General features: G+C 41.2%; 2 protein-coding genes across 2 annotated transcripts; one reads left to right on the top strand and one right to left on the bottom strand.

The window, feature by feature from the left end:
• The first annotated feature begins 4 nt into the window (after nucleotides 1–4).
• SLC25A32 (solute carrier family 25 member 32) lies at nucleotides 5–18,764 on the top strand. The gene is made up of 7 exons (XM_032676481.1): nucleotides 5–176; nucleotides 2,876–3,026; nucleotides 4,067–4,152; nucleotides 6,192–6,352; nucleotides 12,977–13,090; nucleotides 13,639–13,784; nucleotides 15,399–18,764. Exons 1-7 carry the CDS (start codon nucleotides 5–7, stop codon nucleotides 15,532–15,534), a joined length of 966 nt encoding a protein of 321 aa, XP_032532372.1. The 3' UTR covers nucleotides 15,535–18,764.
• A 128-nt stretch (nucleotides 18,765–18,892) lies between these two features.
• On the bottom strand, nucleotides 18,893–26,145 carry CTHRC1 (collagen triple helix repeat containing 1). Its single transcript, XM_032711808.1, is given in 11 exon segments — nucleotides 18,893–19,215; nucleotides 20,411–20,627; nucleotides 21,935–22,156; nucleotides 25,285–25,409; nucleotides 25,451–25,562; nucleotides 25,564–25,616; nucleotides 25,619–25,676; nucleotides 25,678–25,737; nucleotides 25,740–25,908; nucleotides 25,910–26,061; nucleotides 26,134–26,145. Coding segments are annotated over 11 exon segments (1,323 nt in total). The 3' UTR covers nucleotides 18,893–19,072.
• Nucleotides 26,146–26,431: the final 286 nt, after the last annotated feature.

The following is a 26,431-nucleotide window of genomic DNA, read 5'->3' on the forward strand; positions in this document are numbered from 1 at the left end:
GGCGATGGGCGCCCCGGGTCCCGCGTGCGCCGCGCGCGAGCCGCCCGCGCCGGAGCCGCGCGCGCCGTCCCTGCTGCGGCACGTGCGGCTGGAGAACCTGGCGGCGGGAATGAGCGGCGGCGTCCTGTCCACCCTGGCGCTGCACCCGCTCGACCTCGTCAAGATCCGCTTCGCAGGTGAGGCCGGACTGGCCGCCCCCCCGCCGTCCCCTGCTACAGGCGCACGGACGTGCCCCGGCTCGCCGTGCCCGGCCCGGGACGCGCCACGCTGTGCTGCCAAAGCCCCTGTGCAGGGCAGCCCCACGGCTTGGGATGAACTGGGCGGGAGCCGAAAGGAACGGTCTCCGGTTCTCTTCCTCGCTATCCCAAAGCTCACTCTTCCTGTCGTTCTAGGGGCTGTAAAATGTGCCGTGTGCCTCGAGCACGGGCAGATCAGAGAGCTGGGCGGCCTCTTCCCTCCCTTTCGTGATCACCGGTGCCAGAGGGCACGGGAGCGCTGCCTGCTTGTAACAGGCGGATTTGTCCTAAGCCCACGTTCGAAGTTCACCTCTATGTCAAGGATTTTCAACACTCAAAGTGTAGCAGTAGTTGTGTAATAACCTGGGTTGTTAACAGTAGTGGCATTGTTTTGCAGAAAACTCTTAACTAGTTTGGTTTTTTTTCCACAGGGGAACGTGGCAGCTTCTCTTAATTTTTCTGTTAATGTGACAAACACGTCCCCCATTTACCATATTCTCTTTTAGAGAGGTTGAAACATTTTACTGTATCTCTGGATTGTTATCTTAGACACATAGGTGTTTTAGAATATCAGAAACAAACAGGGAACTGTCACAGAGGGGTTTTACAAAATTTACAGCATTACATTTCCAAACAGACTTTTTACAAAGTTGGATTTAAACAGTTCCTTACATATCCTCGGTGGGCACATCCTGGGCTGTGTTACGAAAAGCGCAACTAGCAGAGGTGCTTTTTTCTCTCTATTTTCCACTTGTAAGACTGCATTTGAAGTACTGTGTCCAGTTTGGGGCTCACCAGTACAAGGAAGGAAGACAGTGACCTACTGGTGTGATTCCAGTGGAGACTACCAGACTGATAAAGGGGCTGGAGCACATGACATAGGAGAACAGGATCAGTTTGGCCTCAAACAGGAAAGGCTGAGGAGAGATATAGTTGCAGTCTATGACAATCTGATTGGAGGACTCAGAGAAGGTAAAACCAGATTCTTCTCGGAGCTGAATAGTTAATAGGGTAAGAAGGAACGGGCGCAAGCATGAATGTGGAAAATTACACTTATTTATTTTACTGTGAGAGTGGTCAGATACTGGAAAAGGTTACCCAGAGAAACTGTAATCTCTTCAGCCTTGGAAACATTTAGGAGTCAACTGGTCGTGTCCCTAAGTAACCAGATCTAATTAGATCTGTTTTGAGCGTTGGGTTTGGATTAGGTGGCTTTTGGAGGTCACTTACTTTCACATGCTTTTTTGGGTTGAAAATAACAACTCCTATGTTTTATCTTCAACCAGGGAATAAGAGCTGATATTAGAAATGAATGTTGAGAAGATTCTTGGTAGCATCGTTGACTGACAGACTTGCATTCATGTCTCTGATTTTCCACATTGTTTAATTTGTTTATAAACCTGGTAAAAAAAATTCAGAAATGTCTTTGAGAAAGGTTTAGCAGCGCTTATTCAGGGGGGAGAAAAGAGATTTTTAATTTTTTTCTAGTTTTGCGTGATTGTCTAGGTGTTGAGGCCTTGTCACAATATGCTCAAAAAGTATTTTATGAAGTCTGTCACTACATACGGACTGTAAACAAAATTCAAGGAAAATGAATAACAAATGTGTCATTGAACAGAAAACTGTTTACCTGATTTAATCTTGATGGGGACTCAAAAACTACATTGACTGTAAAACTTTGAGATTAATGGGTTTTTCAGTGGCTCCAAAGATGTTCTTCAGGCAACTTGTTCAAGTATTTGGCCACTCTGCTGGATAAAAAATTTTGGTCAGAATTCCTTATATTACAGCTTGTGTCTGTTACCTCTTGTCATCTCACCATGCACCGTACCACATATATCACCAGTAAGGAGCTTACCCCCCTGCTGTTATGGTAGGAGCAATAGTAGTTACCACTGTAAGTTGTGTGGACATCGGTGTTCTACATGAAATCTGTCAAACAAAAACTTGTGTGTTTTTTCTGGTTTTGGTAGTGATATTTTCTGAATATTTGGACAAGCAGTTGTTAGGTTATTAGGTGGGAGAAGTGTATGCATCTACTGTTTCCCTGCAAATGCATTCAATGAGAATAGAAGAGCACAGGAATTCTTGATGGAAGTAAACTCTGAGTATTCTAATAAAAACTGACTTGGGAATCATCAGGAAGACATGACTCATTGCCTTTTAGAACATTTTAAAGAGGAAGATTGAATTTAAGCATTTTTATTTGGGACTCCTTTTAGAAATGTGTTGTCAAGGACTCCACCTGTATCATGTGAAATACAATACAAAATTGGAGGGGTGCTAAAAAGAAGACACAAGAAACTTAAAGTCGAAGCTGCTGCTCACCGTAAATACACAGCAGAGCAGATTGATGGGAAATTTCTTCTTACATAGATAAAGAGTTCTTTTTTTTTTTTATTTTATTTTTCCCTCATTTTTTTTTAAAGTTCTTTAACTCTAGACTTAAGAAGCTGTAAACCCCAACTCTTGCTTGCTTGTGAAATAAAACTTTTAAAATGCAGTTGATCAGTTAGGTCATATTCATTTGCAGCTTGCTTTGGAGGCTGTGGACTTCTCTGGTGGCTTTGACACAGCTGAAATATTTTGCTGAAAATGTTTGCTGAAATATTTTCCAATTTAATTTCTTTTTTTCATAGTAAGTGATGGATTGGAGCTGAGGCCAAAATACAATGGGATTCTCCACTGCATGACCACTGTCTGGAAGCATGAAGGACTACGAGGCTTATATCAGGGGGTAACTCCAAACATGGTGGGAGCAGGGGCTTCCTGGGGACTTTACTTTTTCTTGTAAGTAGAACTGTAAAATGTGTCATATCCTGCACAATGTAATGTTCAGATATACACTGCTTCTTCTTTGGGGGGGTGTAAAAATGTGTTAAGTGACTTACAAACTTGTGATTCTCTTAGTTGGTCCAGGTCTGTTACCCTTTTTTATGGTTTGCTGTTTTCAGATTTAAGAGACTTTGTTCCTTTGTCAGGTACAGTGCATCACCTCGATGCTGTAAAAATACTTAAGGAATGGTGATATTATTCATGAAGAATTCTCTAAAAGTGCCACTGCACTGTGTTTAAAACCTCATGAAAAACAAAAACTTAAAATGATGTGTTAAGACTTAGAGAACATGATGAGATTTTCTACTAAAACTAAATGTTTAACTGTTTTTTAATCATTTTAGTGACAGTTCTTTCATTGTTTTTGTCAGTTGATGGGATTTGCTTATAAAGCTCATTTTTTAATATTCTACTTTATTAGCTCTGTAACTGTGACCTCATTTACTGCTGAACCTTATTAATTGAAGCACACTAGGGAATAGTTAGCTGGTATGGCTATGCAAACATCACTTGTCATTTGTCTAGACTCTGTTATTTTTGTACTTTAGTCCTTAAGCTTTGCTATAGATTCCTGTTGGCAGTTCAGCTCCTGTTGACAATTTCTTAATCCACAAGGCTACAAACTAGAACAAGAGAAGAAAGCTCAGTGTATTTATGAGCTAGAAGATAGCTACTTGTCAGCGTTGCTCTCAATAAAAAGGAGGCTATCTAATTGGTTCTTTTAGAAGTTAATTCTTGAGATCTGATAGCTGTTTCAAGATGCAGTCCCATTGATACTGACAGTTTAATAATACAATTTAAATATGTATTACCATAGTTCACTTTAAAGATCTAAGTGCTCAGAGATCAACTAAACAAAAGTAGTTTAGGTATCTTTTTTTCAAAGGCTGTGTGCCACCATGATCTTGAGAGAAGCATTTTGTTCTTTTGAGGTTGTTTTTTTTATGATGTAGATCTGTTTTCACCTTTACCAAATTATATTTTACATTTTCCAGTTACAATGCCATCAAAGCTTACAAGAAGGAAGGAAAGATGGAAAGTCTCAGTGCAACGGAACACCTAGTGTCAGCTGCAGAGGCTGGTGAGTTTAAATTCAGAGAAGGTTAATGTTCACCTCTAGCCTTTCCATATGTTGCTATCTGCCTTTCTGTGTCAGTGCAGCTTACAGGTGGCAAGTGTAAGTGTTCAAGCCCAAATGCAATCATTTATTGTCTGAAATGAAATAGTGAGGTCTAACATTAAAAGATGGATCACTGGATCACTTCAGTTTTGCACAGAATTAGGAGTTGTCAAAATATCTTTTGTCCTCATTTTCATTGTGCATAAGCATTTTCCATATTTAGTGTCATACTGGGTTCCAAAATGTAACTATATAGATCTACTGCTATCAGCTTGTTAACTTGTTAAATGTTTAACACTTGGACCTGAAAAAGACAAGGCCTTTTGAATCACAGACTCATAGAATGGTTTGAGTTGGAAGGTAACTTGAAAATAATCTAGTTCCAACCACCTGCCATTGACAGGGACACCTTTCACTAGACCAGGTTGCTCAAAGCCCCATCCAGCCTGACCTTGAACACTATCATGGATAGAGCATCCTAACTTCTATAAGCAACCTGTTCCAGTGCCTCACCACACTCACAGTGACTAATTTCTACCTAATATCTAATCTAAACTCTCAGTTTGAAGCCATCCACCCCTGCCTTAACATTACCTGCCCTTAACATTACCAGTCCCTCTCCAGTTTTTGTGTAGGCTCCCTTCATGTACTGGAAGGCCACAATTAGGTCACACTGAAGCCTTCTTTTCACCAGTCTGAACAATCCCAATTCTCTCAGCCTTTCCTCATAGGAGAGGTACTCCATCCCTCTAATCATCTTGATGGCCCTCCTCTGGACTTGCTCCAACAGGTCAATGTCCCGTCTGTGCTGAGGACCCCAGACCTGGACACAGCACTCCAGGCGTGGTCTCACCAGAGCTGAGTAGAGGGGCAGAATCCCCTCCCTCAACCTGCTGCCCACACTGCTTTTGGTGCAGCCCAGGATATGTTTGGCTTTCTGAGCTGCAAGTGCACATTGTTGGCTCATGTCCAGCCCCTCATCCACCAACACCCCCAAGTCCTTCTCGTCAGGGCTGCTCTTGATCTGTTCGTGCCCCAGCCTGTATTGGTAGTGGGGGTTGCCCTGACCCAGGTGCAGCACCTTGCACTTGGTCTTGTTAAACCTCATGAGATTCCCATGGGCCCACTTTTCAAGTTTCGCCAGGTCCCTCTGAATTGCATCCCGTCCTTCAGATGTGTCATCTGCACCACTCAGCTTGGTCTCATTGGCAAATTTGCTGAGGGTGCACTTTGTCGATGTCATTAATTAAAATATTAAATAACACTGGTCCCAATTAAGTTAATAGAATAAGTGAATTGGTCATTGGTCTTTTAAAATCTTTTTCTGAGGTCCAAGTCTTCTTGGAAACTGAAGATCTGAAATAAAATTGCTTCTATCAGCAAGACTTTTACTATGTTTTTTCTAACATATGTTCTTGCACATGCTTCTGTGTTGTATTTAATCTAGTCAATTGAGAAGGCTCTGTTAGGATGTTGAAGCATTCATTTAATGTTGAAATGTAAGGCATATTGTTTAATGTGAAAAATAGTAATGGGTTCTTTTACAACCAATAATGCTATAACGGGTTGCTTTTGTATTAACCTGTCAGTATGATTAAGCAAATTTCTCATGACTGAGATGTCCATTAAATTTTGAGCAATGTATACCTGAAGAGTAATTTTGATAATCAGGATTACATTAAGGAATTGCTTACATTTCCTATCTACTATGATTATGCTACTAACTGTGGAAAGGTGAGGCAAAAAACGGGGTGTACTAGAAATATGCACCGTGTGCTCTGCAGAAGTACCCCGAGCAGGAGTAGGTTGGACTTTATTATGAGCTTTGAAGACAGAGAGGGGGAACAATGGAGAGTATAAACTTTGTTTTAAGTAATATGAGTGCTCTTGTAGGATAAGTAGTTTTGTCATCGTAGAAGCCTGTGTTACATTGGACTGAACAAACTGGGACAAGCTTTGGAGCTGGCATAACAATCAGTCTGACTTACATCTGTTCTCAGGAGCCATGACTCTCTGTATTACAAACCCAATATGGGTAACGAAGACACGACTGGTGCTGCAATACAACGCTGGCGTTGATCCATCAAAGCGGCAATACGGAGGAATGGTTGATGCTCTTATAAAGATATACAAGACAGAGGGCATTCGTGGCTTGTATAAGGTAACAAAATTTAAGAAGAATTCCAAAATTGACTGGCACCACTCAGTAGCATGGTGAGACACAAAAAAAAAAGGGGAGGGAGAAGTAATTTTTTGTCATAGCTCACTTACTTTTATTCTGTGAGTTATCCCCGCTGGAAAACTGCAGCAAAAAAGCTTAATCAGAAGAAAAGCTATTACACTGTTGAGATAGAGGACAGAGGAAATCCTGAATAATACAGTGTAAGCTTTATGACTAAGCCATCTTCTATTGGGTGATAGAGAGTAAACTGCTTTGAATTTTTTTTGAGTTTTCCTATAATTAGAATGTGGATAAGCAGGGCAGCAATAGTGTAATCTATCTTGCTGCTAGTACTTTCTTCCATTTCATCCCTTATCTCTGTCTTTCTGACATCTTGTGGAAGATAACATATGACTAAAGTACTTGATAATTTTTTCTTCCACAATGGATGGTTTCACAACTGCTTATTTGCCCTCTAGTTATTGACATCTGTAATCTGTCATCTCTAGATGCATAAAATTTGCAGACTTCTAAATATGGTCTGCATATGTCTGGGGTTTTTGTTCCCTTTAATGTAGGGAAACAGATGGCAACTGGATTTGGACTTTTTGCCTCCTCCTTCCTTCAGGTCATGACATCAAGATTCATTCATCAGTGCCTGGAAGTTGTGAAGAAACCTATTTTAGTTCAATCTGGCTCTTCTCCTGCAAGTAATGCTATAGAATCATAGAATCATAGAATGGCTTGGGTTGGAAGGGACCTTAAAGGTGGTCTAGTTTCAACCCCCCTGTGATGGGCAGGGACACCTTTCACTAGATCAGGTTTCTCAGAGCCCATCAAGCCTGGCCTTTAACACTCCTAGGGATGCAGAACAAGACTACTATCTCTTGGGAATTGTCCTGATTAAACAACACTAGGTTCTTTTATTTTCAGTGAAAAAAGTATAATCTTTCCTCTGCTGAAAGACTAATATGCTTCATGGCAACAAATGCCAAATTCTGACACCAGGAACAAGGCACCCTACTTATTCCTAAATTGAAATTGTCAGGATTTCTGATTTGCCTGCCTGGATGTCTGCTCTGTTCCATGTAGATAAGTTCTAATTTCTTGAATCTGTTAGGCTTTAAGATGTCCTTCCACCCTTCTTTTCAGATTATTCGTGCTTGTAACATGTGTTGCCTTTGGCATTAGACACTTCTTTGTAGTGTTAATCTGCAAATGAGGAACTAACCCAGCTACTTCCTTTGAAAGAGCAAATTACTTGCTTAAATCTGTGAAGAAGGTGACCTAGATAGGTCCTGACTGACCTACATAAGTGTGCACACTGAGCAACTTTCATTTGATGTCAGGACTCTCTGAACCTTGTCTATACTGGGGGAAAAGGCACTTCTTCAGGTGGCTCTTTGGCTTGTGCATACTTTAGCCTTCCTCCATTTTCAGTGTTTGGGGACGTTTTTATTTTTCTCTTTCTTACTCTATTTGAAATTGGACAGCTGAAGTTTCTGTAGTACCCACACATCATCTTTTTTCTCATAATCCTAATTTCAGCAAATTATAGCAAATAAAGGGTTCTTAGATAGTACCAACGAAAGTTGGAAATAAAACCTGGAAGGGGTTTCTTTCTGATGGAGATTAGTCTTCTAAAGAATGGAATTTCTGTACGAGCAATTCCATATCTTGCTCTCTATTGGACAGGTGCTGTCACAGGTCTGAGCAAATCCTTTCCGTTGTTTGAGGCACAAGGCTAGTAATGTCAGGATACATCAATCTTTTTAGCAGGGATCAAAGCTGTCTGTAATAGCTCTTCTGGGTATTGGTCATTCATTGAACTATAGTCTTCTGAATCTGCATTCCTCAGTAAACTGTTTTTCTTGCACTTGGCCTGGTTTTGAAAAGGCAGAAGTCTTTCCTTCACTGATTATCCCAGTAGTGATCCAGTCTGTGATCTTCCACACCCTTTATCCATTAGGCTTTGTCCTATGGTCTCCATCCCCCAGGTGACTGGGGACAGAGCTGCTGTGCTGCCCATCAGGCTGAATTAAAAATCGGTTTGGGGTTATGTAATTTGAACACATCTGTGGATTTGTTGGACATCTGAGCTCTAAAAATTACTTTGGCATGAAGTTGAATGTCACGCAACCATCTTCATGTTATGAGTGCTGTCTTGTTCTTTTCAAGCATAAGGCAGGAGAGACCAAACATTGTAAAATAATTGTAAGATGGAAGGAATTGGCACTTTTAGGAAAACATAAAGTATCTCTGAGCTCTTGGGAAACTGCTAGATGTATAGTCTAGAGCTACTGACTGCTAAAGCATCAATCAAGAATGCAACTAACAATTCTTCCTGGCCTCCGTACTTCTGTATGTGTATTTTAAGTGTCATTCTCTTTTAGCAGTGATGTAGAAGCAGCAACTGGAAATAGAGCAATGCTTAATAGACAACAGTAAAATATAAAGAAAGTGCAGAAAATTTAAGGATATTAAAGTAAAATCCAGAATCATCAAGACTGAGAATGTTAATGCAGTATGCATTAACAAAAAAATCTTATCAGTAATGTGTGCTTGTTACCAAGTGCAATATATTTGGACACTTCTGTGTTGTCATTTCACCTTTGGTAGGCAAGATTCTATGCTCTGAGATTAAGTACTTTTTCCAGTCCTTTAACGTCTAAGGCACTTAATTCTCTTTATTTTGCTATGCTTTGCTTACACTATTTTTCTTCTTCTTGCAAATATGAGGCTTGTAGGCTAAGTGACTTTTTACATCTTTTAATTGTACTCAGCAAAATTCATTGAGATTTGACCATCTTGACTTCAAATTTAGTCACAGGTTCTACAAAGAGACATAAGCATAAGTAACTTTCATATAAAAGATGGTATCATTTTTCACCATGAAGGAATCAAGATCCAAGATAATGACATACTTCAGTGTCTTTCTACACAAGTTGCTAGAGCAGGTCTTTTGCACACTGAGAACCCAAATGCAGACAACACTAAGCGGATTACAAAAGGAATTTGCTGCATTCTGAATCACAGAATACGCCAGGTTGGAAGGGACCTGCAAGTATCATGAAGTCCAACTCCTGGCCCTGCACAGGACCATCCCCAAGAGTCACACCATGTGCCTGAGAGTATCGTCCAGACACTCCTTGAACTCTTTCAGGCTTAGTGCTTTGACAGCTTCCCTGGAGAGCCTGTTCCAGTGCCCAACCACCCTCTGGGGGAAGAACCTCTTTTTAATGTCCAACCTAAACCTCCCCTGACACAACTTCAGGCCATTCCTCAGGTCCTGTCACTGTCACCACAAAGCAGAGATCAGTGCCTGCCCCTCCTTCTCCCCTCCCAAGGAAGCTGTAACTGCAATGAGGTCTCCCCTCAGTCTCCTCTTCCCCAGGCTGAACAGACCAAGTGACCTCAGCCCCTCCTCATATGGCTTTACAGCAGGGGCTACTTTGGCTTGAGTGCTCTCAAACACTTCAGGCAGTGATGTGAGTACCACATCACCAAATGAACCTTGTTCCCTACTTTACTAAGTAACATAGGCTTTCCACTTTATACATTTGCCTATGTTTCTTTTCATTGGGATAGATGACCTTTGAAATACTAACCAATGGGACAGTTTCCTTCTGTCCTGGATCTTCAGCACTTACAACTCTTTAAGCCAACTTTAAAATACTTTTTTTATTCCCACTGTCTGCTGTTCAGGATTATATGCTTTACCATTTTAATTTCTAATTATATATTTAATTCTGTCTGTTGTTCTAATCCCCCAAAAGAGAATTCAAACAGGATTTCTTTGAGAAACCATTGATCTTGTCAAGCCCGCATGGCAAAAATCTTTTAAGGATATACCTTTGAATATTAAAGTAAAAAATACAAAGTGAAATTATTTTAAAATTGATCTTCACATAGATGAAAAGTAAATACCCAATTCTATCCATTTTGTGGCAAGAAAGAATTTTGTATTAAATTATTCTGAGAATAAGAAAATAGAATAGGAATATGTTTCGAAAACTTCCTCAGCCAAGATATTTCAGTACCATGAAGAAACAGTTTTGCTTTCAAACATTTTTCCATAAGAACACATTGTTATGAATGATCAGTAGAAGCCCAGGTCAGCTCTTATTACTGAGACACATTGGCTGACAGTTATCTCACTCCCTTCTTGCATTTTTTAATATTGGCCCAACATTAAACGTTCCTCAGTCTTTGGAATCTTTCCTCGTCAGCACAAGACTTAGAGTGTGCCGGGACTCATTTATCATCAATAGATGCTTTAGGACTCTTGGGAGCAAGTTATCCAAATCTGCTGGCTTAGATTTTGGAGTTTAGCACTCTTAAACATTGTTTAACATTCTTCCTTTGTTGGTGGGGAAAGTATTATCTCATTCTCCTATGATATAAAAACATCATTCTAATTTTTTCCAAGTAGAGAGGAATTACTTCCACTGTCTTTTAACAGTTTTATTGTCTCATCACAGATAAATATTTACAAAGATTTTCCCTGCTGTCACTATCCATAAATTTCATTCTGTTCCTTGTTCTCCTGACCTAGATAATTTTTTCTTTGGTGCTTTTTATAATTTTGTTTTTTTCTCTTCTCCTTCTGTTTTTATAATACTAGTTTATTTTCATTTCTGATCAGGTTTTGTGAAAACCACAGTTGTCCATTTCCCTCTGTTGCAGCCCTTTGGTTTCAAGCTTCACAAAATACTATGGTTATGCTCACAGTTGACAAAATACAGATACAGGGTTTAATTCCACTTGTTACCATGTTTGGGGAAGTGGTTTTTCAGGGACTTTCACAAGCCCTTAATGCGTTTTATCAGTTCACGGTCACTGATGATGAGTTCATGACCATTATTTTCTGCTCTGAGAAGAAATTTATCCTCAATTGTCAAAGAAATTCTAAAAAATCACTTCCTGAATGGCTGTAATATCAAAAACTTAAGAAATCTATAGCGTGCAGAGAGCTAATCTCTGAAGTGATGGAAGCTCTGTGCAATTTTTATGCCTGTTGTAGTTTTAGTTGTTTTGGATTTTTTCTACAATTTAGAAGTTTATCATTTTGTCTTGTTAACACTATTTCAGTGAACTCCTAACAGGTTCTCTTCTGTTTTTCTTCTTGTTCAGGCTTTTAATAGTATATTGTCTTTATTCAACATTCTGGACTTGCCATTTAGTCTAACACACAGTTTTGAGTCTGGACACATTTTTTTTTAATTCCTTTTTCTTGCCTGAATGAATCATAGGAAATCAGATAAAACTGTTCAATATCAGTATATTTTTTTTGGAAACTTTGGTTCTTTGAGTTCTTTTACCCACATTTTCATCACTAATTCCATTATAATTGTCCCTTTGTAACAGTTTTCAGGAAATTTTTGGCTCCCTTAAGTCATTTCTGGCAAAGATGATTAATCTCCTGTTTATTTGTGTTTTTTCAGTGTAAGTGACCAACACTTAAAAAAGAGAATTAGTGCTTTTCAGAACCCGTGCAGCTGGCAGCTTATTTTAATGGAGGTAGTCCTGTTCCTGAGGGAACTCCTATCTTTTCTTTCTTGTGGAGACACTTCAGAAAATACCTGTTTTCCCCCTTCATGTCAACTTTTTTTGAAACAAAAGGTTGATGTATATTTCCATATTACACTCTTACTATCCAGTACTGCCTCTTAGAAATGGGGAACATTTCCCAGACTACTTTGTCACATCTTTGGGCACCTCTGCTGGGCTTCCTTGAAATGTGTTCATAGCAGGGTGAGGAATGCAGTCAAACTCATCTGAATCTTAGATTTAATTCTTTAATGTACGTCACCCATAAGTCCTTGTATAAGTTAGCTTTTCATCTGTGCCCTTCAGCTTTCCTCTGTGTGTGTTTATGTGTCTGTGTGTGTAAGAAAGACAGTGCTGGAGTGGCTCACTCTCTTTCTTCTCCCACAGGGACGTGGGTGAGTGGTGGACATGGCAGTGTTAGGATTGTGCTTGGACTTGATAATCTTAAAGGTTTTTTCCCAACTAAACGATTCTATGATTCTATATAGACCCACACATTTTTAATATAGAAATGTATATATATCATAGATAGATATTTATATAGAGACACGTACATGCAAACACATACGTATCTATTTCCAGGGCTTGATCACAGTAATTCTTTTGTACCTCTACTCCTGGTGACCCTTCTCACTGAAATGCCAGCATCTCTCCTTACCTTACCAGTCTCAGCTGGGAATTAAACCCCTTAGTGCCAGTTTCTGGAAAAGGGGCAGGCACTGAGCAGCACATTTGCAGGACTGCAGCTTGATTTGTCTTCTGGCAATCCTTATCCGTGTTACCTGCTTGTGCTCTGTGAGGTGGAGGCCCTGGACCACTTGTTTTATCTTGGTGACTTAGTAGGTGTCTTTAGCCTGTATGTCATTTGGAGAAAAGTAACATTTTATGTGTTTGTGTGATGCCTGCCATTAGGAATACCAACCCAGAGTCAGCTCTGATCATACTGCACAGCAACAGTTATGCAGGCACGGTCTGTAAATTAAGGGAGGACATGTGATGTGTGTTAAGCTGTGCTCTGTCAAATTGTACAGTTTTTGTGCCTTACCCTTTAACCTTGTTTTATTCCTATTTTAGGGATTTGTGCCTGGTCTATTTGGAACTTCACATGGAGCACTTCAGTTCATGGCATATGAGGATTTGAAAGAGAGATACAACAAGTATAGAAACAGAGTATCAGATACAAAATTGGTATGATGCTTGAGAATAAAAATGTGTTGAAACATGTGCATAAATAGAAATTTATTCCATTTGTCTAGGTTATAGGGCAGCCAAATGTGCAAAGTATTGATACGTAACTGGAATGTAGAGTATATAGAAGGAAGTAATACTTTTTACTTTTCAGGAACAAGCAACTGGTTAGCACTACTTTTGGAAATCAACTTCTTATTTTGGCAAATGTTTTGAGAATTTTAGAGGGAGGAATGTTTTTTGTCTTATTTTGTGGAACCACAGATGGTGGTATTAAACCCTGGAAACTGGTCAGGTGCAAGTTGGGCAAAGGTAGTTACTTTTGGAAGAAGTGTTTCCTTTGATAGGAATGAGAGGGCACAACACATTTTACAATCAATTACTTGTAGCACTGCATGTAGTAAACATTGCCATTTTTTTAATATATGTATTATAAGGGGAAAAATCTAGCGTACTGTTTAGTTCAACTTTTTAAAATCAAATAAGATTTGATTTAAGCTAGTTTAAAACATGCTTAAGGCAAACTCAGTAATTTTTTTTGCTTCTAGAACACTGTGGAATACATAATGATGGCAGCTGTATCCAAAATATTTGCTGTGTCAGCAACATACCCCTATCAAGTTGTGCGAGCTCGTCTTCAAGATCAGCATAACACATATTCTGGTGTGTTTGATGTGATCCGCAGGACATGGAGGTAGGCATGCAGAATTAAAAGCTTATATCATGGAAAGTGAGTCTTACAGAATCAGAACGTTCTTTACTGGCTTCTGTGGTGACTTGTGAAACTGGGGCAGTTCAGAGCACACAAAACGTTGTACAAAGTTATCTTGTGCAGTATGTCACTAATAGCTATAAGCTGAGGACAAAGGAGGAGATAGGAGGGGGTCTATGCCAGCCTGCACGTTTCTGTTTACCCTGTCTCCCTTCTCTCTTCCCCAGCAAATTTCACTTACAGGTTAAAAAATAACATTGACTTGGCTGATTTGGGGCTCTTAAACAATGAAGTCTCACTTGAACTGCTTTAGCTTATCACACAGGACAGGAGCATTGTGCGGATGGGAGTTGTGGCTAATCCAAATTCCTGGCAAGGTGAAGTGAGCTAGCCAGAGCTGTTTATACTGATGTCCCTGGGTTACCCTGGGGGCTGACTGCATTTGTAGTTTGTCCCAGCTTCCTGTAGGACCTTTAGAGAACTGTGACCTCACACCTATTCATATCTTCTCACAAACCTTCCATCAGCTCCACAGTGCCTGTGAGAGTTTTCACACAGACTTCTATAGTTACTAAGGTTGGCCACCTCTGCAGTGTGCAACCAATATCCATCTTGCTTTGGACAATGCTTTTGGGTTGCAGCATATTGCAGGACAGATATGAATGAAGTCCTGGGGTATGAAGCAGTGCCAGCTGAACAAGTGACTGAGGCTGTGTTGTTCAGGAGCACCACTGACTCAGAGGCAATACGACCATTTCGACTGAAGGCAGCTCAGAGCAAAAATAGCTCTGATGTCTCAGCACTGTGCCCTGCAGTGCTGCAGTCTGTAGAAAGGCTTATTAGTTCTGACAAAGTGTAATACAGCCATTCTGGGGCCACTACTGTACTCATGATGAAACAAATGCAACCTACAGCCCTAGGAAGGGTAGTGTAAACCACACCCAAGCACTTTCCAGGATCTGTCTTAAATGTACTCATCATTCCATGTGTCCTAGGCCTCTGTGAAGCCTGAAAATATTATTAAATGTCTTTGAAACTTCCTTACAGCCCTAACATGAACACTGATTCAAATTGGGACAAGTTAGATTCTCGTTTATTTGCCAGTAGAATCAAAATTCTGAAGGAGGTGCTTAAATTTTAAAAAAATAAATGCTGTCTTTCCTTAGTTGTGTTGACTCTGAGCTCACTTGTTCTTACATGACCTAAAACCACCGAGCCTTTCAGCCCTGCTGGTTTCAGTGAGATTAAATAGGTAAGTGAGTTTTGGAACAGACTGCAGAAATTTTAACTTATTTTAACCAGTTCTTGTGGCATGAAGAAAGATAGTAAATTGCCTTCTACTTAGATAATACAAAAGAACTCCCACAAAACACCACCCATGTCCTAGGCTAGATAGCTGATCTCTAGAATATGTTCAGAAAAAAAAAAGATGGGTTAATATTTTATAAACTTTTAACACTGTCTGAAATTGTTATTTCTAACCTGAAGTACCTCTCTCAGTGGGAGTTCAAGAAGAAAAATGCCAGGCTTTGTTTTATGTCTGGTTTCTCTTAAAAGACATTAATTAAAACCAAATGTTTTTCTTTGTCTTTAAAGGAAAGAAGGAATTCATGGATTTTACAAAGGAATTATCCCCAATGTGATCAGAGTGACTCCTGCCTGCTGTATTACCTTTGTAGTTTACGAAAATGTGTCTGGCTTTTTACTTGGTTTTAGAAAAGAAAATAATTAAAAGTACAAACTTCTGTTCATAAGGAATCTATGCTTTATTTTTTATATTTATGATCTGGGAAAAACTTAGTTCACCAGTCTTTTTTGATACTGAATTGATCTAGTATTTTGAGGAAAGAATATAGAGACAGTAAAACCCTGCCAGCATCTCTCCTGTTGAACGTTCCTGTGTTGCTGCTTTCCTCTCTGTATCAGCTGTGTCTGCTTGAAACAGATGTCTGCAACTGTGAAAAAATAACACTGACTGGGTGAAGGCAGCTGTGCAGCAACTCAGTTCATCCTGGCCTGCCTGGAATAACCGACTAAGCTGTTTCAACAAGTCTCGAGATAACAGTTGGTCAGATTCTACTCCTGCATAAGTGGAAAACTTCATACAAAAGCAACTCTGGTGCCTGTCAAAACTTAAAAATCTGAGCCTCATGAAGGAACGAGCAATGTCTTCTGAATCCACCTCTGTGTTGTTTGTCAGATTTTAGGATATGGAATGCTCCAGATTCTGTTGTTCATCCAACACAAAAATTCTGCCTCAGTGGGGTGCAGTTTGGAAAGCAATATTGTTTTTTAAGACAGCTGTCCATTCCTGGGTTTGAATAATTGCCAATCTGATGCAACCGAGTTCTTGTCTCATACCAGGACAGACTTGCGTTGTGGGTTTTGGCTTGGTTTTAGCACCAGACCAAAATGTATGTTGTGTGTATTGCTCACCACTTACTTAATTCATTTTCTCTCTCTTCCCTTCTCTCTGCATCTCTCTCTGTCTCTCTATACCAGAGTCTGTCTCCATTACTGATACATCTGACCAAATATTACTAAGCAAATGTGTATTTGAAAGTGGGCTTACATTTTAAAAATGAGGATTTTTTTCTAGTAATCCGTAGTGATGCAGTGTTCAAACCACTGTAAATAACAAATATGACCATGCTTACTTTCAGTAATATTATCTGGAAAAAAAGTCTGTAACTAGTCTAAAAAAACATGGTGCACAGGACTTTCTTTTAAAAAAACAGAATGATCTTTTAATGCCTTCTGATTTAGCTTAAGGAAAGGACTGTTAAGAATATATTGATTGCTAATTTAGTCATAAGTTAAATTACAGTACATCTCATTAAATTTGTATAATAATGATGGTTGGTTGCTTGCCAGTAATTGATGTCAAGGATATGTACTTTTTGGAAGTCTGGGTTTGCTGGTTTGGGGTTTTTGTAGTTCTTTAAGAAAATACATTACTGATCATATTATCTGCCTTCTGTTGTTAGTAAGAAGATATTAAGAAGTATCTAGAAAGTATCACTTAATTATGAAACAAGTTAGCAAAGATTATTCAACAGGTAGGGGGAAATTAATCAGTTACATAACAACCGGAATAATCCTGCATAGGCAATTAAAGAAGTTTCCTGTTTACCCGACTAACTTAAAGCAGAAAGAAGGGTTTTTAATAAAAATTTAACAGATTAGGGAATTGGTTTCATTTTTAAGTTAAAATCTGGAAAACTACAGAAACTACTGAGTATTTTAAATCTAAATTCAGCAATCCACTTGCTTGTTTCTGTTGATACTATTGCCACATACCACATTTTTCGTTTAACTAACTTTATTAATAATTTCCACTTTCTCTTCCACATTCCTGTCCTCTCTACTGATACAGTTGATAATCTCATCTGAAATAATAATAATCTCATTTGGGGTCATTATGGCTGGATTTGGTTTTTATTACTGAAGGTTCCATGTGTATTTAGTTAAACATAAATTTACTGGAAGTTTACCGTGCAAATTACTATGTAGATCCATAACAGCTACTAACTTTTGCCTTTGGAGGGTGTTTACTTGGGTTTGTGTGTTTTCTGGTACACAGAATGAATTTAATGAAATGCTGAATTAACTCTGCCAGCCAGGGTCCAAAAAATATTGTGAAGACATGAAAAAAAATCATAAAGAAAAGACTAAAACCTATGGACGTACTACTCTGGATCAGTGTGCTCTAGGCCCAGAACAGCTTACTCATGCCTGCAAACACAGGCTGCAAGCATGTGCACAATCAGTTACTGTATGTTAACTGACTTTCTGTAAATTCACTCCATAGCTCAGCTCATAGTAACTTGTTTGTGTTCAGGTACCTTAAAACCCATCGTCCAATCCAATGAAAACAGTACAGCCCTTCAGAGGCAGAATACCAGCTCTGTAACTTGCTGGCTTGCAGCAAATCCCACACATAAACTTGCAGTTGGGAAAGCCCAGTGCTCCCCTTGCTGCAGGTGTGCTCCTCTGGCATCCCCAACAAAAGATCCAGGCAACAGCTACCAATTTGAGAGATGCCTGGAGAATATCTTATAGCTTTTTCAGAAAAGAGGCTTGAATTTAATCCTAAATAGCTGAAATAAAATAATTATTTCAGATTTAATTTTTTTTTCCTTTTAATTTTTGGGAAGACTGTAGATTTCTGCATGTTGTACATGCTTTTTTGGTTTTTTTTATTTCATTAATGTAAAATTGATTTTGTAATACAAACATGACTATTGTTTCTCTTTAGAATGTGTACAATTTTTAAAAATATTTGAGTATATCACTTGCAAAATTTGGAAGAAAATACTTAAAACACTGCAGCTAATGCTCTGCCAGCATGATAGGTGTTGTCACTCACTTGTAAACAGCTGTGACATCATTTCACTTTACCACTACACTTTCTGAAGGCCAAGGCATTTCAACCTGCCTTTTTTCTGTATCTTCCATACTATTTAGTATATCTAGCTTTTAATTAATACCGAAGTGATTTTATGTATCTGAAAGGCTAAATCCAGGAAAATTATTTTACTGGAGCAATGAAATCAAGTTTTATAACTGTAAAATTATTTAATGTCTGCATCCTAATAATGGAGACCAGTCATAGATGTTTATACTGAAATCTGGTCTATCAAGAAGCAAAAGAGGAAAGGAGAGCTTAGATGGTCTATTTTTACTTCGTTATTCAGAACAAGGTATTTAACGCTTACCACATCATCTAGGTCACAGTTACGTCACCAGGAGTTTGTTGAGACAAGACTGTAACAGCAGATCATGTTACTCTACAGCCAGGTTTACAGAAATAGTTGTCATGTGTGTTTTCTGAAGGCTAAAGCTAAGACTTGAATTTACTTTCTTAGAACTTTAAAGTCTTCTAAAAAAATTGTGTACCATAACACCATGTAAAATACCTCAAGCAGATTAATGTTCAATAAAATAGCCTGGATTTTTTTTTTTTTTTTGTAAAAGGTCTTATTTATTTGATACAAAAAGTTACGGTTAATTCTTAGAACAGTGGTGGTATTACATCAAACAAGGAATTTAAAAAGTTAACTTGGTTTTGATATTTATATTCTAAAATGATTATTATAAAAAGCCTCTGCAATGGACAAAACAAGGCTAGACAAAGGCTACAGATGCAAGGCTTGGGTGCCTTTCAGTCCAGTACTTGCATCCAAGTCTACTGAAGTAAATTCTGAAGAAAATAATACAAAATAAAAAAAAACAAACTAGAAAGAGATATTATAAAAAGGGAGGGGAAGTTATTTTGGCAGTTCTTCAATGATGATTCGGGAGACTGAATTCCATCCAGTAGAAGCATCTCCCCGTGGATAATCAGAGCAAGTCCCAACCCAGATGGCAATGTCCACCAAGCCGGCATTGATCCCTTCGCACAGACCTTCCACTGGTTAAAGACAAAATTCAGGTTACCTCAGCAGGCACAATTCCTTTGTATTTCACAACTGAAAGTGGACACAAGTACTTAAGAACAGCAGTTCATTGCAAGATTGTGCTGTTTAGTTAAACCTGAACAGCATTTTTAGAAATAGAAACTATTATGTAGAGATGTGGCAACATCAGTTACAGTCATGCATTCTGTTACAGGCATGCTGCTGCTTGACACCTGTACCTGCAGTACCTGAAGCAGATCACAATCCACGGGATGGCTAAATGAGAGGTACACCTGCTGCTTTAAACGTCCAAATTTACAAAATGGGAGCTGGAATATGGCTTCATACCCTTCCAGCCATCTTTTTAACAGTGATGGGGAGGGGAGATGGGGGTGCAGCTGTACCTGGCTTCCACAGCTAAACCCTGTAAAGGTGATTGCCACTCTGCAAGCTTTGCCACTCCTAATTTACTGCTTCTGTATAAAGTTCCATTCCTGTTGCCCTTTTTTTTGCCCCACTAGCACCACTAGGTGGTGGGTTCATGAAGACAGGTCCTATTCCTTGATGAAAAAATCCTATGATAGCTCTAGGCATTAGATTTCCTGCAGTCATGCAGTACAGGGAGGAAAGTGGAGAAAGAGCACCGACTTCTTCATTCACTTTTCCCAGTGTTACATCCTTTTATGTTGAATGACTTCACTAATTTGCCTTTTGCTTAGCAATTGAATAATATCCACAGATATTTTGCTTCTGTGCCCCACCTTAAATTAAGAGTGGAAATTCCAGGAGGAATAAGTCTCATTTTATGCACAGATAATTTGCAAATATCAGTATTGTAAGCCAGGATGATACAGTCTACTTGGCAGTAAGGCTGTTTCTCCATGGGCTAATACAGCACAGAATGTCTCTGTATTCATGTTGTGGCAGCAATCAGTAGAACTGTCTGGATAGAAATCTCTTCCATTTCTAAATCTCAGGATAGAAGTACCGTGAAAAATACCACAACAAGAAAGTACTACTTAATAAATAATTATAATACTGTTACTATCGATAGTCAATTCTGAGGCAGCACAGTAAAAGTACCGAGTGTTAACTGGCTGCTCTTCTGCCTCTTCTTTCGGTTCTCTTAACTTCCTAAGGCAGGCAGCACTCCGGTACCTGCTGCTGCCTTCTCCTTCATCTCTGCCCACGTGGTCTCGGCATACATACCTGAAGAAGTTCGGTGTATATTAATAGTAGAATTCAGCTCTGGGCTTCCTTGATCTAAGTATATTATGGCTTCAATAGGAAGTGGCCCAGCACACTCTGCACCATTAAAAGTAAAGTACCAGCGCTGACAACAGGCGTTTTTGCACTTTAGCCGGAGTGACCCACTGAAGAGCACGCGGAGAGCGCTGTTCGAGCGCATCTTGGTAAATGTACATTCCTAAGAGGAGACAAAAGTGCTTCAGTCGCAACCTCTGGGTTTGAATCTATTTATTTTCCATGTGCTTTTATTTAGGAAATATATTTAGGAATCTATTTATTTCTAAATGTTTTTGCTTTTCTCTTTAGTCCCCTCTGGGGGAAAAAATAAATAAGAAAAAAAATTGGAGCCTGGCAAATGCCATACAGTGCAAAGATGAAAATCAGAAACAGCACCTCCTAGATGGTAATGACGAAGCAGATTATGGAAATTCTTAACTTTATTTAGATAACACCTGCTGTTAAGTTGGTAGCCTAGTTACCTTCTGGGGTTTATGTCAAGGGTATGAGCTGTCTGAAAGCTCCAGTCAAGTCAGAGAATCACAGAATCATAGGGTTGGAAGGGACTTCTGAAGATGACCTAGTCCAACCCCCAAATCCTTGCATGAGAGAAGAGTACAATTTCTATCTCTGCTAACATAAATCCTGGCCTTAACAATTATCACAAAATTTCTGAGAGGCTTAAACCCTGATAAAGACTCCACAACTGAAAAAGAAACATTTTCAGGTTTTTAAATAGTTGTTATCCTGTCTTCGAAGTGCTGGATATCATGAGGGGAAAAAAAAAGCTAGGGACAGTTCTGAAAGTACAAGGCAGTGAGAAGAGTCTGCTAAAAAAGTTGATTCTCCCTCTAGCCACAGCAGTAGCAGTTAAATTACTCCAACCTCTCTGGGCTTTGCTTCATAGCTGGGATTGAGATGGGATTTCTTCTAGGCTTGAACCACTATGTTTGAAAGTTTTACACCCAGGGCTGCAGTGGAGGACAGACTGTTTGGGTCAGTCTGGGTAACATTAGCAATTCTGCTCCTGAACAATGCTGATCCTTTGCAATAGCATCCTGTAACTGAGTTTCAGTGAACAACTATTTTGAAGCAGGAGTTATAAAGACAGGTACAATTAACAGATTAAAGATGTACATCTTTCCTTAGGATGGAAATAGCAAAAACCTTGCCCTGTTCTGGGCAAGCTGGAGGCACTTTTTTGGTAGTGTGACTTTCAGCCTTAGAGTTAAATATCTGGTCTTCTAAATGTACTCCTCCACCAGCCACATCATTCTTTTGAAATCCTATTGCAGAAATGAATCGGGCACATATTGAAACACAGCTGAGAGGAAGCTGAAGTAGCTAAACCTTTGAGAAGTTCACCCTTACATGCAGGAAAAGGTTCCAACAGGAAATCCATATGGTTGGTGCTGCCCAGCTCACAGAGGCAGACCTACAGGCTGCTGTGGTTGATGCAGTGCAGCATCCCGGGCAAAGTGAACTTACCGCGATCTTCCCAAGGTCGATGCCGTAGTTAAGTGCACTCCATGAACACTGTTTGAAGTTGGGTGTCCAGGACTCCTCGATGCTCTCACGCATGCACTCGCCCTTCTCCCCTTTCAGCCCATCCCGTCCTGGGATTCCAGGTGTCCCAGGGATCCCGTTGGCTCCTGGGTTTCCATCCCGTCCAGGAACGCCACTGGGGCCTTGCAAGCACATGCCATTATACTGAAACACAGAACAGACCTTGCTGCTTCCATCCCTTGACTCCCTGGGCAAACCAAATAAAATGCAAATGAACAACAAAACACAAAATCCCTGCTGTGCCACAAGTTAATGGGCTACTTCTGCATCAGCAAGAAAAAGATTCCATAGAAGAGGAAAATAGAAAAATAAGTTTTCAAAGATAAGCACCACCAGCAGAATTTGCTTTATATTAAGATACCATTTTGTTATGAAAAGATACATAAATCCTAGAATTAAAAATTTACCTAGTCCAAGAATTATAACCTGTTGGAACACATCAGAAGATTCAAAACATTTCAATACAGAAAAAAAAAGTCATATGTTAATTCTTTCTCCTAACCCACCATTGCTTGTATAATTGTCTCTGCTAATAAATTTTCATTATTATTTTTCCTTTTTTTTAAAATAGAGAAAATTTTTCATTCCATAGAGTGCAGAGGTTAACGCTGGTTTTCTTTCCTCTGTCGCTGCTCCTCTGGGACAGAATCACGTCGCAATAGTCAAGCCCCACAAGTCAGGCTCCAGAATGCACACACATCAGATGTGGGATGTGGGAAGCTGCACCCTGGAATAATCCTGAAGTCAGGATTCCCCCATAACAGTGGGAAGGCACACATGGGAAGATGGACAATGCACACTAACATCCTTCCTAACATCACAATATTATGAAAGGTCGAGTGTTGCTCTCCCGAACTGCACATTAACACGTTGCCTTCCTACTTTATGAAATTTGGGTTTGCCCTTCTTAGAGAGTAGGTTTGTGCTCCTTCCCCCAGCAGCCTGAGTGCTGGGATGCGGGAGGAGCACTGGTGTCAGCAGACACGGAAATGCTGACCAGGAACCTGCAGGATCTAGTGGTGGCTTCTACTTCAAATGCTCTTTCCCATCTGGTGTCTGACTGCTTGATCTAGTCTTTATCCCAAATCTTCACAGATACCCGTACTCTACTCTTCCACTTTCTCACACTTTTTCATCTTCATTTTCTTTAAACCACCTAATCCTCACCTGTTTCAAAAAGAAAGAGTGCTGCAACTATTGCCCTTCCTGCCAGCCATGCCCCTGTCTGCACTGCAGGAGCTGTAAACTACAGCCCCTGCCCTCTCTCCTTTGTCATATTGGTGAACTTTCTTATTCTGAGGTTGTGCCTTTTTACAGGCCTTGGTGCAAAAACCAGTATAGCTATCACAGGCTTGGCTGGAGCTGCAAAAATAAATCAGTGACTATATGGAGAGGTCTAGTAAGAAGTAAGACGAGAGCTGGACTAACGGTTGCTGGCTTTCCCTTACTACCTTCACCAAAGAACGCTGGCTGGCTAAAAGCAGTGGAAACAGTGGAATATTTTAATCAAGAAGGCCATTTTTTAAAAAAGTTAGCTGAAGAGGAGACTGGTTGGTAAAGCATACAGTGACTCAGGGGCCATTAGAATGATGGAACGGCACTTCTATTTCATGCAGCACTGGTTATCTGCTTTTGCTGCTGCTTTCCCATTGGACTCTATTTGTAACAGTGACTGGCTCCTTCTTTTGCATGTGGTTACTCACCACAGAAGTCCTGGATGTGGAAATGGGCAAGAGCTGGGGAGTGGTCAAGGCTCAGGCCCGTTATCCCTCCCATCCCCAGGGACACCACAAGGGGCTGGGCTGCCCTGACAGAGGGGCTGCCACCGCGGCGGCCCAGAGCTGCACAGCAGCCTTCCACGGAAAGCAGCTCAGCCATTGCACACCCCAAAAAATTGATGTGAGCACAAGAATTATCCAGGCTTTGGGCTCCATTCCAATTAGAGTCATCTGTCTTACCAAATAAAGTCTTTTTCATGCTTTTGTAAGCTGGAAATGCATAAAACATATTTTAAAATGTCTGCTGAAGGCAGGATCCCTTCTTGGGCATACCTTCACTCTGTCCTGGCACGGTTTTAGCTGAAGCAGTCTGTACAACTGGGCGGTGCCTGAGTCAGCTGCCATTGATTTACCTGCTTTTTGCTGCTCATTTTGTTACACCCAAAAGCATGGAGCAATGCCAGAGAAGAGAGAGACCCTCAAATACTGCTCCAACAAAAAATGTAAGCTCCTCCATGTGTACAGACTCCTTATTCTCAATACAATTCAACTTCCACAATGAAAGTGAAAAGGCAATGAAGTGGTGTGAAAGGGAAGGAGCTTTGCTATCAGTGGTGTTTCCAGCACATCACTTTAGGGAATCTCTCTGAAGATCATGAAAAAAATGGCCATGCCACTGATTTTCTATAGGAGGTGAACAGCAGTCCAGCAGTTCACAGAAATACCTTCACATCTGCTTTCTACATACCAAGGACTGGAAAATGTCCCTCCTCTCAACTATCCCTGAGATAGGATAGTCCCAATGCATTCAGGTTTCTAGTTGCAGTGGAATTTCAAACAGTCGCATGCAGTCTCCACAGCCAAAGTGAGTAATGCATTCACGCAACTCCAAGGAAAAGTGGGTTCGGGAAGCATGCAGATACAGTTTTCAGGGTGTCTGCTGAATAGCAGAACTTTTTTTCGTCTTGCTTTGTACTTCTCTCATTATTATTTATGCACTAGCCCTTTAGGAACTAAACAGCATTTACTGCTTCTGTTGGAAGGGCTGTAGGATTTCGACGTTTCCCCTGCAGTGGCTGAGGGCAGGGTCCAGACCACGGCGCTGCCTCGGGTCCCGCCGCGATGCCCCCCGGCACAGGGCACGGCGGGGAGCGGGGGCTCCGCCGGCTCCAGCCGCAGCCCCCGACCCTGGCCCGATGGAGAAAACACCAAGACACGCACCCGGCCGCCGAAAACCTGTGGTTTCTGTCAAAGCCCGTCTAATCCTTTCTCGGCATTTTCCTGATTCAGCACAACCAGGGCGTAATTAACAGAACTCAAGAGAGAAGTCCAGCGGCGCGGGACCAGCGCTGCCCTGCCCGGAGCGGCGGCGAGATTTTTCGAAACCCTCTGATTTTTCCCTTCTTTTCCCACATCTTTGCAGCAAACAAAAGCGTCCGCGCGGATCCTCCGGCCGCCGCCCCCCATCCGCACGGCGCCCCCAACACCTCCGTCAGCCGAAATCCCGGCCCCGCTCCCGGCCCCGCTCCCAGCCCCCGGCGCCGCCGCTCTCACCACGTCCACCACCTCCCGCTGGCGAAGCGCCTTCTGCTTCCCCTTGGGGCTCTCGGAGCCGGCGGGCGGCGGGGCCGCCAGCAGCAGCAGCAGCAGCAGCAGCGCCAGCAGCAGCAGCGGCGGGGCGGCGGCGAACGGGGCGCGGGGCATCGTGCGGGGGGCGCGGGGTGGGAGGGGAGGCGGGGATGCACCGGGGCCGGGGGGAGGCTGCGGGGCAGGAACCCGTGTCCGCCGCTCTGGGCGGCAGCGCGGGGATAAATGAGCCTTTCAGCGCGCGCAGCCCGAGCTCCCTCCCCGGGGAGGCCGGGAATTTCCATCCTGTAACGGAGCGGGACGGCCAGGCAGAGCCATCCCCTCGCAGCCATTGGCACAGGGCCGGGGGCTCCCGCCCCCTCGGGCCGGCCCCGCCGAGCTTTCCCCGGGCGATGCTGGAGCCCCCGAGCGATGCTGAAGACCTCCGCGCCAGGCGGCGGGAGGGATGCGGGGACCCTCCCGGCTCTCCTGGAGCCCCAGGCAGCTCAATTCCAGGTCTTCAGGGATTTGCTCGGCAGATGGTAACTCCGTTCCGATGAAGGAGCTGTTTCGGTAAGAAACCGCGTAACGCCGCAGCGAGAGCCTGATATACGTGAGGGGAAATGGTGTTAAAACAGCAGCTGGGCATCGATCACAAATTTCATTGTAACAGAAGTCAAGGTAAGGACACAAAATCCTTCTGAACAGCAGCGGATTCTGGACTTCATTGAAGAACCTAGTATTGTCAGACTGAACATTGCCAATCTAATAACAGGAGGAAAGTTCTTGGCAACTCAGTGTAAACCATCTCATTTTGCTTTAATTTAAAATTTATACTTTACTTTTCATCACACCAGAAATGAAAGCACTATAAAATAAAGAATGCTGTATGACCTCAAGCATTCAAAATAGAAATAACATATATTTAAGGGGTAGCTTCTGTATGCTGCAAACCCTGTGGGATTTGTAGAGGTATAGTTTCCAGAAGCGGGAGATAAGCTTCAACACATATTTTTTTTTCTGGAGTATTTAACGAAACCACACATTTGTCCTGCAGGAAAGAATGCCACAAGACGTTGAGTCATTCACAATAGACTACACAGAACCAGATTTTTGTGTACGTTAAACCCCTTCA

The sequence above is a fragment of the Chiroxiphia lanceolata genome, chromosome 1 (assembly GCF_009829145.1).
Source record: "Chiroxiphia lanceolata isolate bChiLan1 chromosome 1, bChiLan1.pri, whole genome shotgun sequence".
NCBI classification, from domain to species: domain Eukaryota; kingdom Metazoa; phylum Chordata; class Aves; order Passeriformes; family Pipridae; genus Chiroxiphia; species Chiroxiphia lanceolata.

Bases quoted from the DNA above. Each gene is read 5' to 3' on its own strand.
- SLC25A32 (XM_032676481.1), top strand. From the start codon at position 5: ATGGGCGCCCCGGGTCCCGCGTGCGCCGCGCGCGAGCCGCCCGCGCCG. The intron at 4,153-6,191 runs GTGAGTTTAAAT...ATCTGTTCTCAG, and splicing joins AGTGTCAGCTGCAGAGGCTG to GAGCCATGACTCTCTGTATT. The intron at 13,091-13,638 runs GTATGATGCTTG...TTTTGCTTCTAG, and splicing joins GAGTATCAGATACAAAATTG to AACACTGTGGAATACATAAT.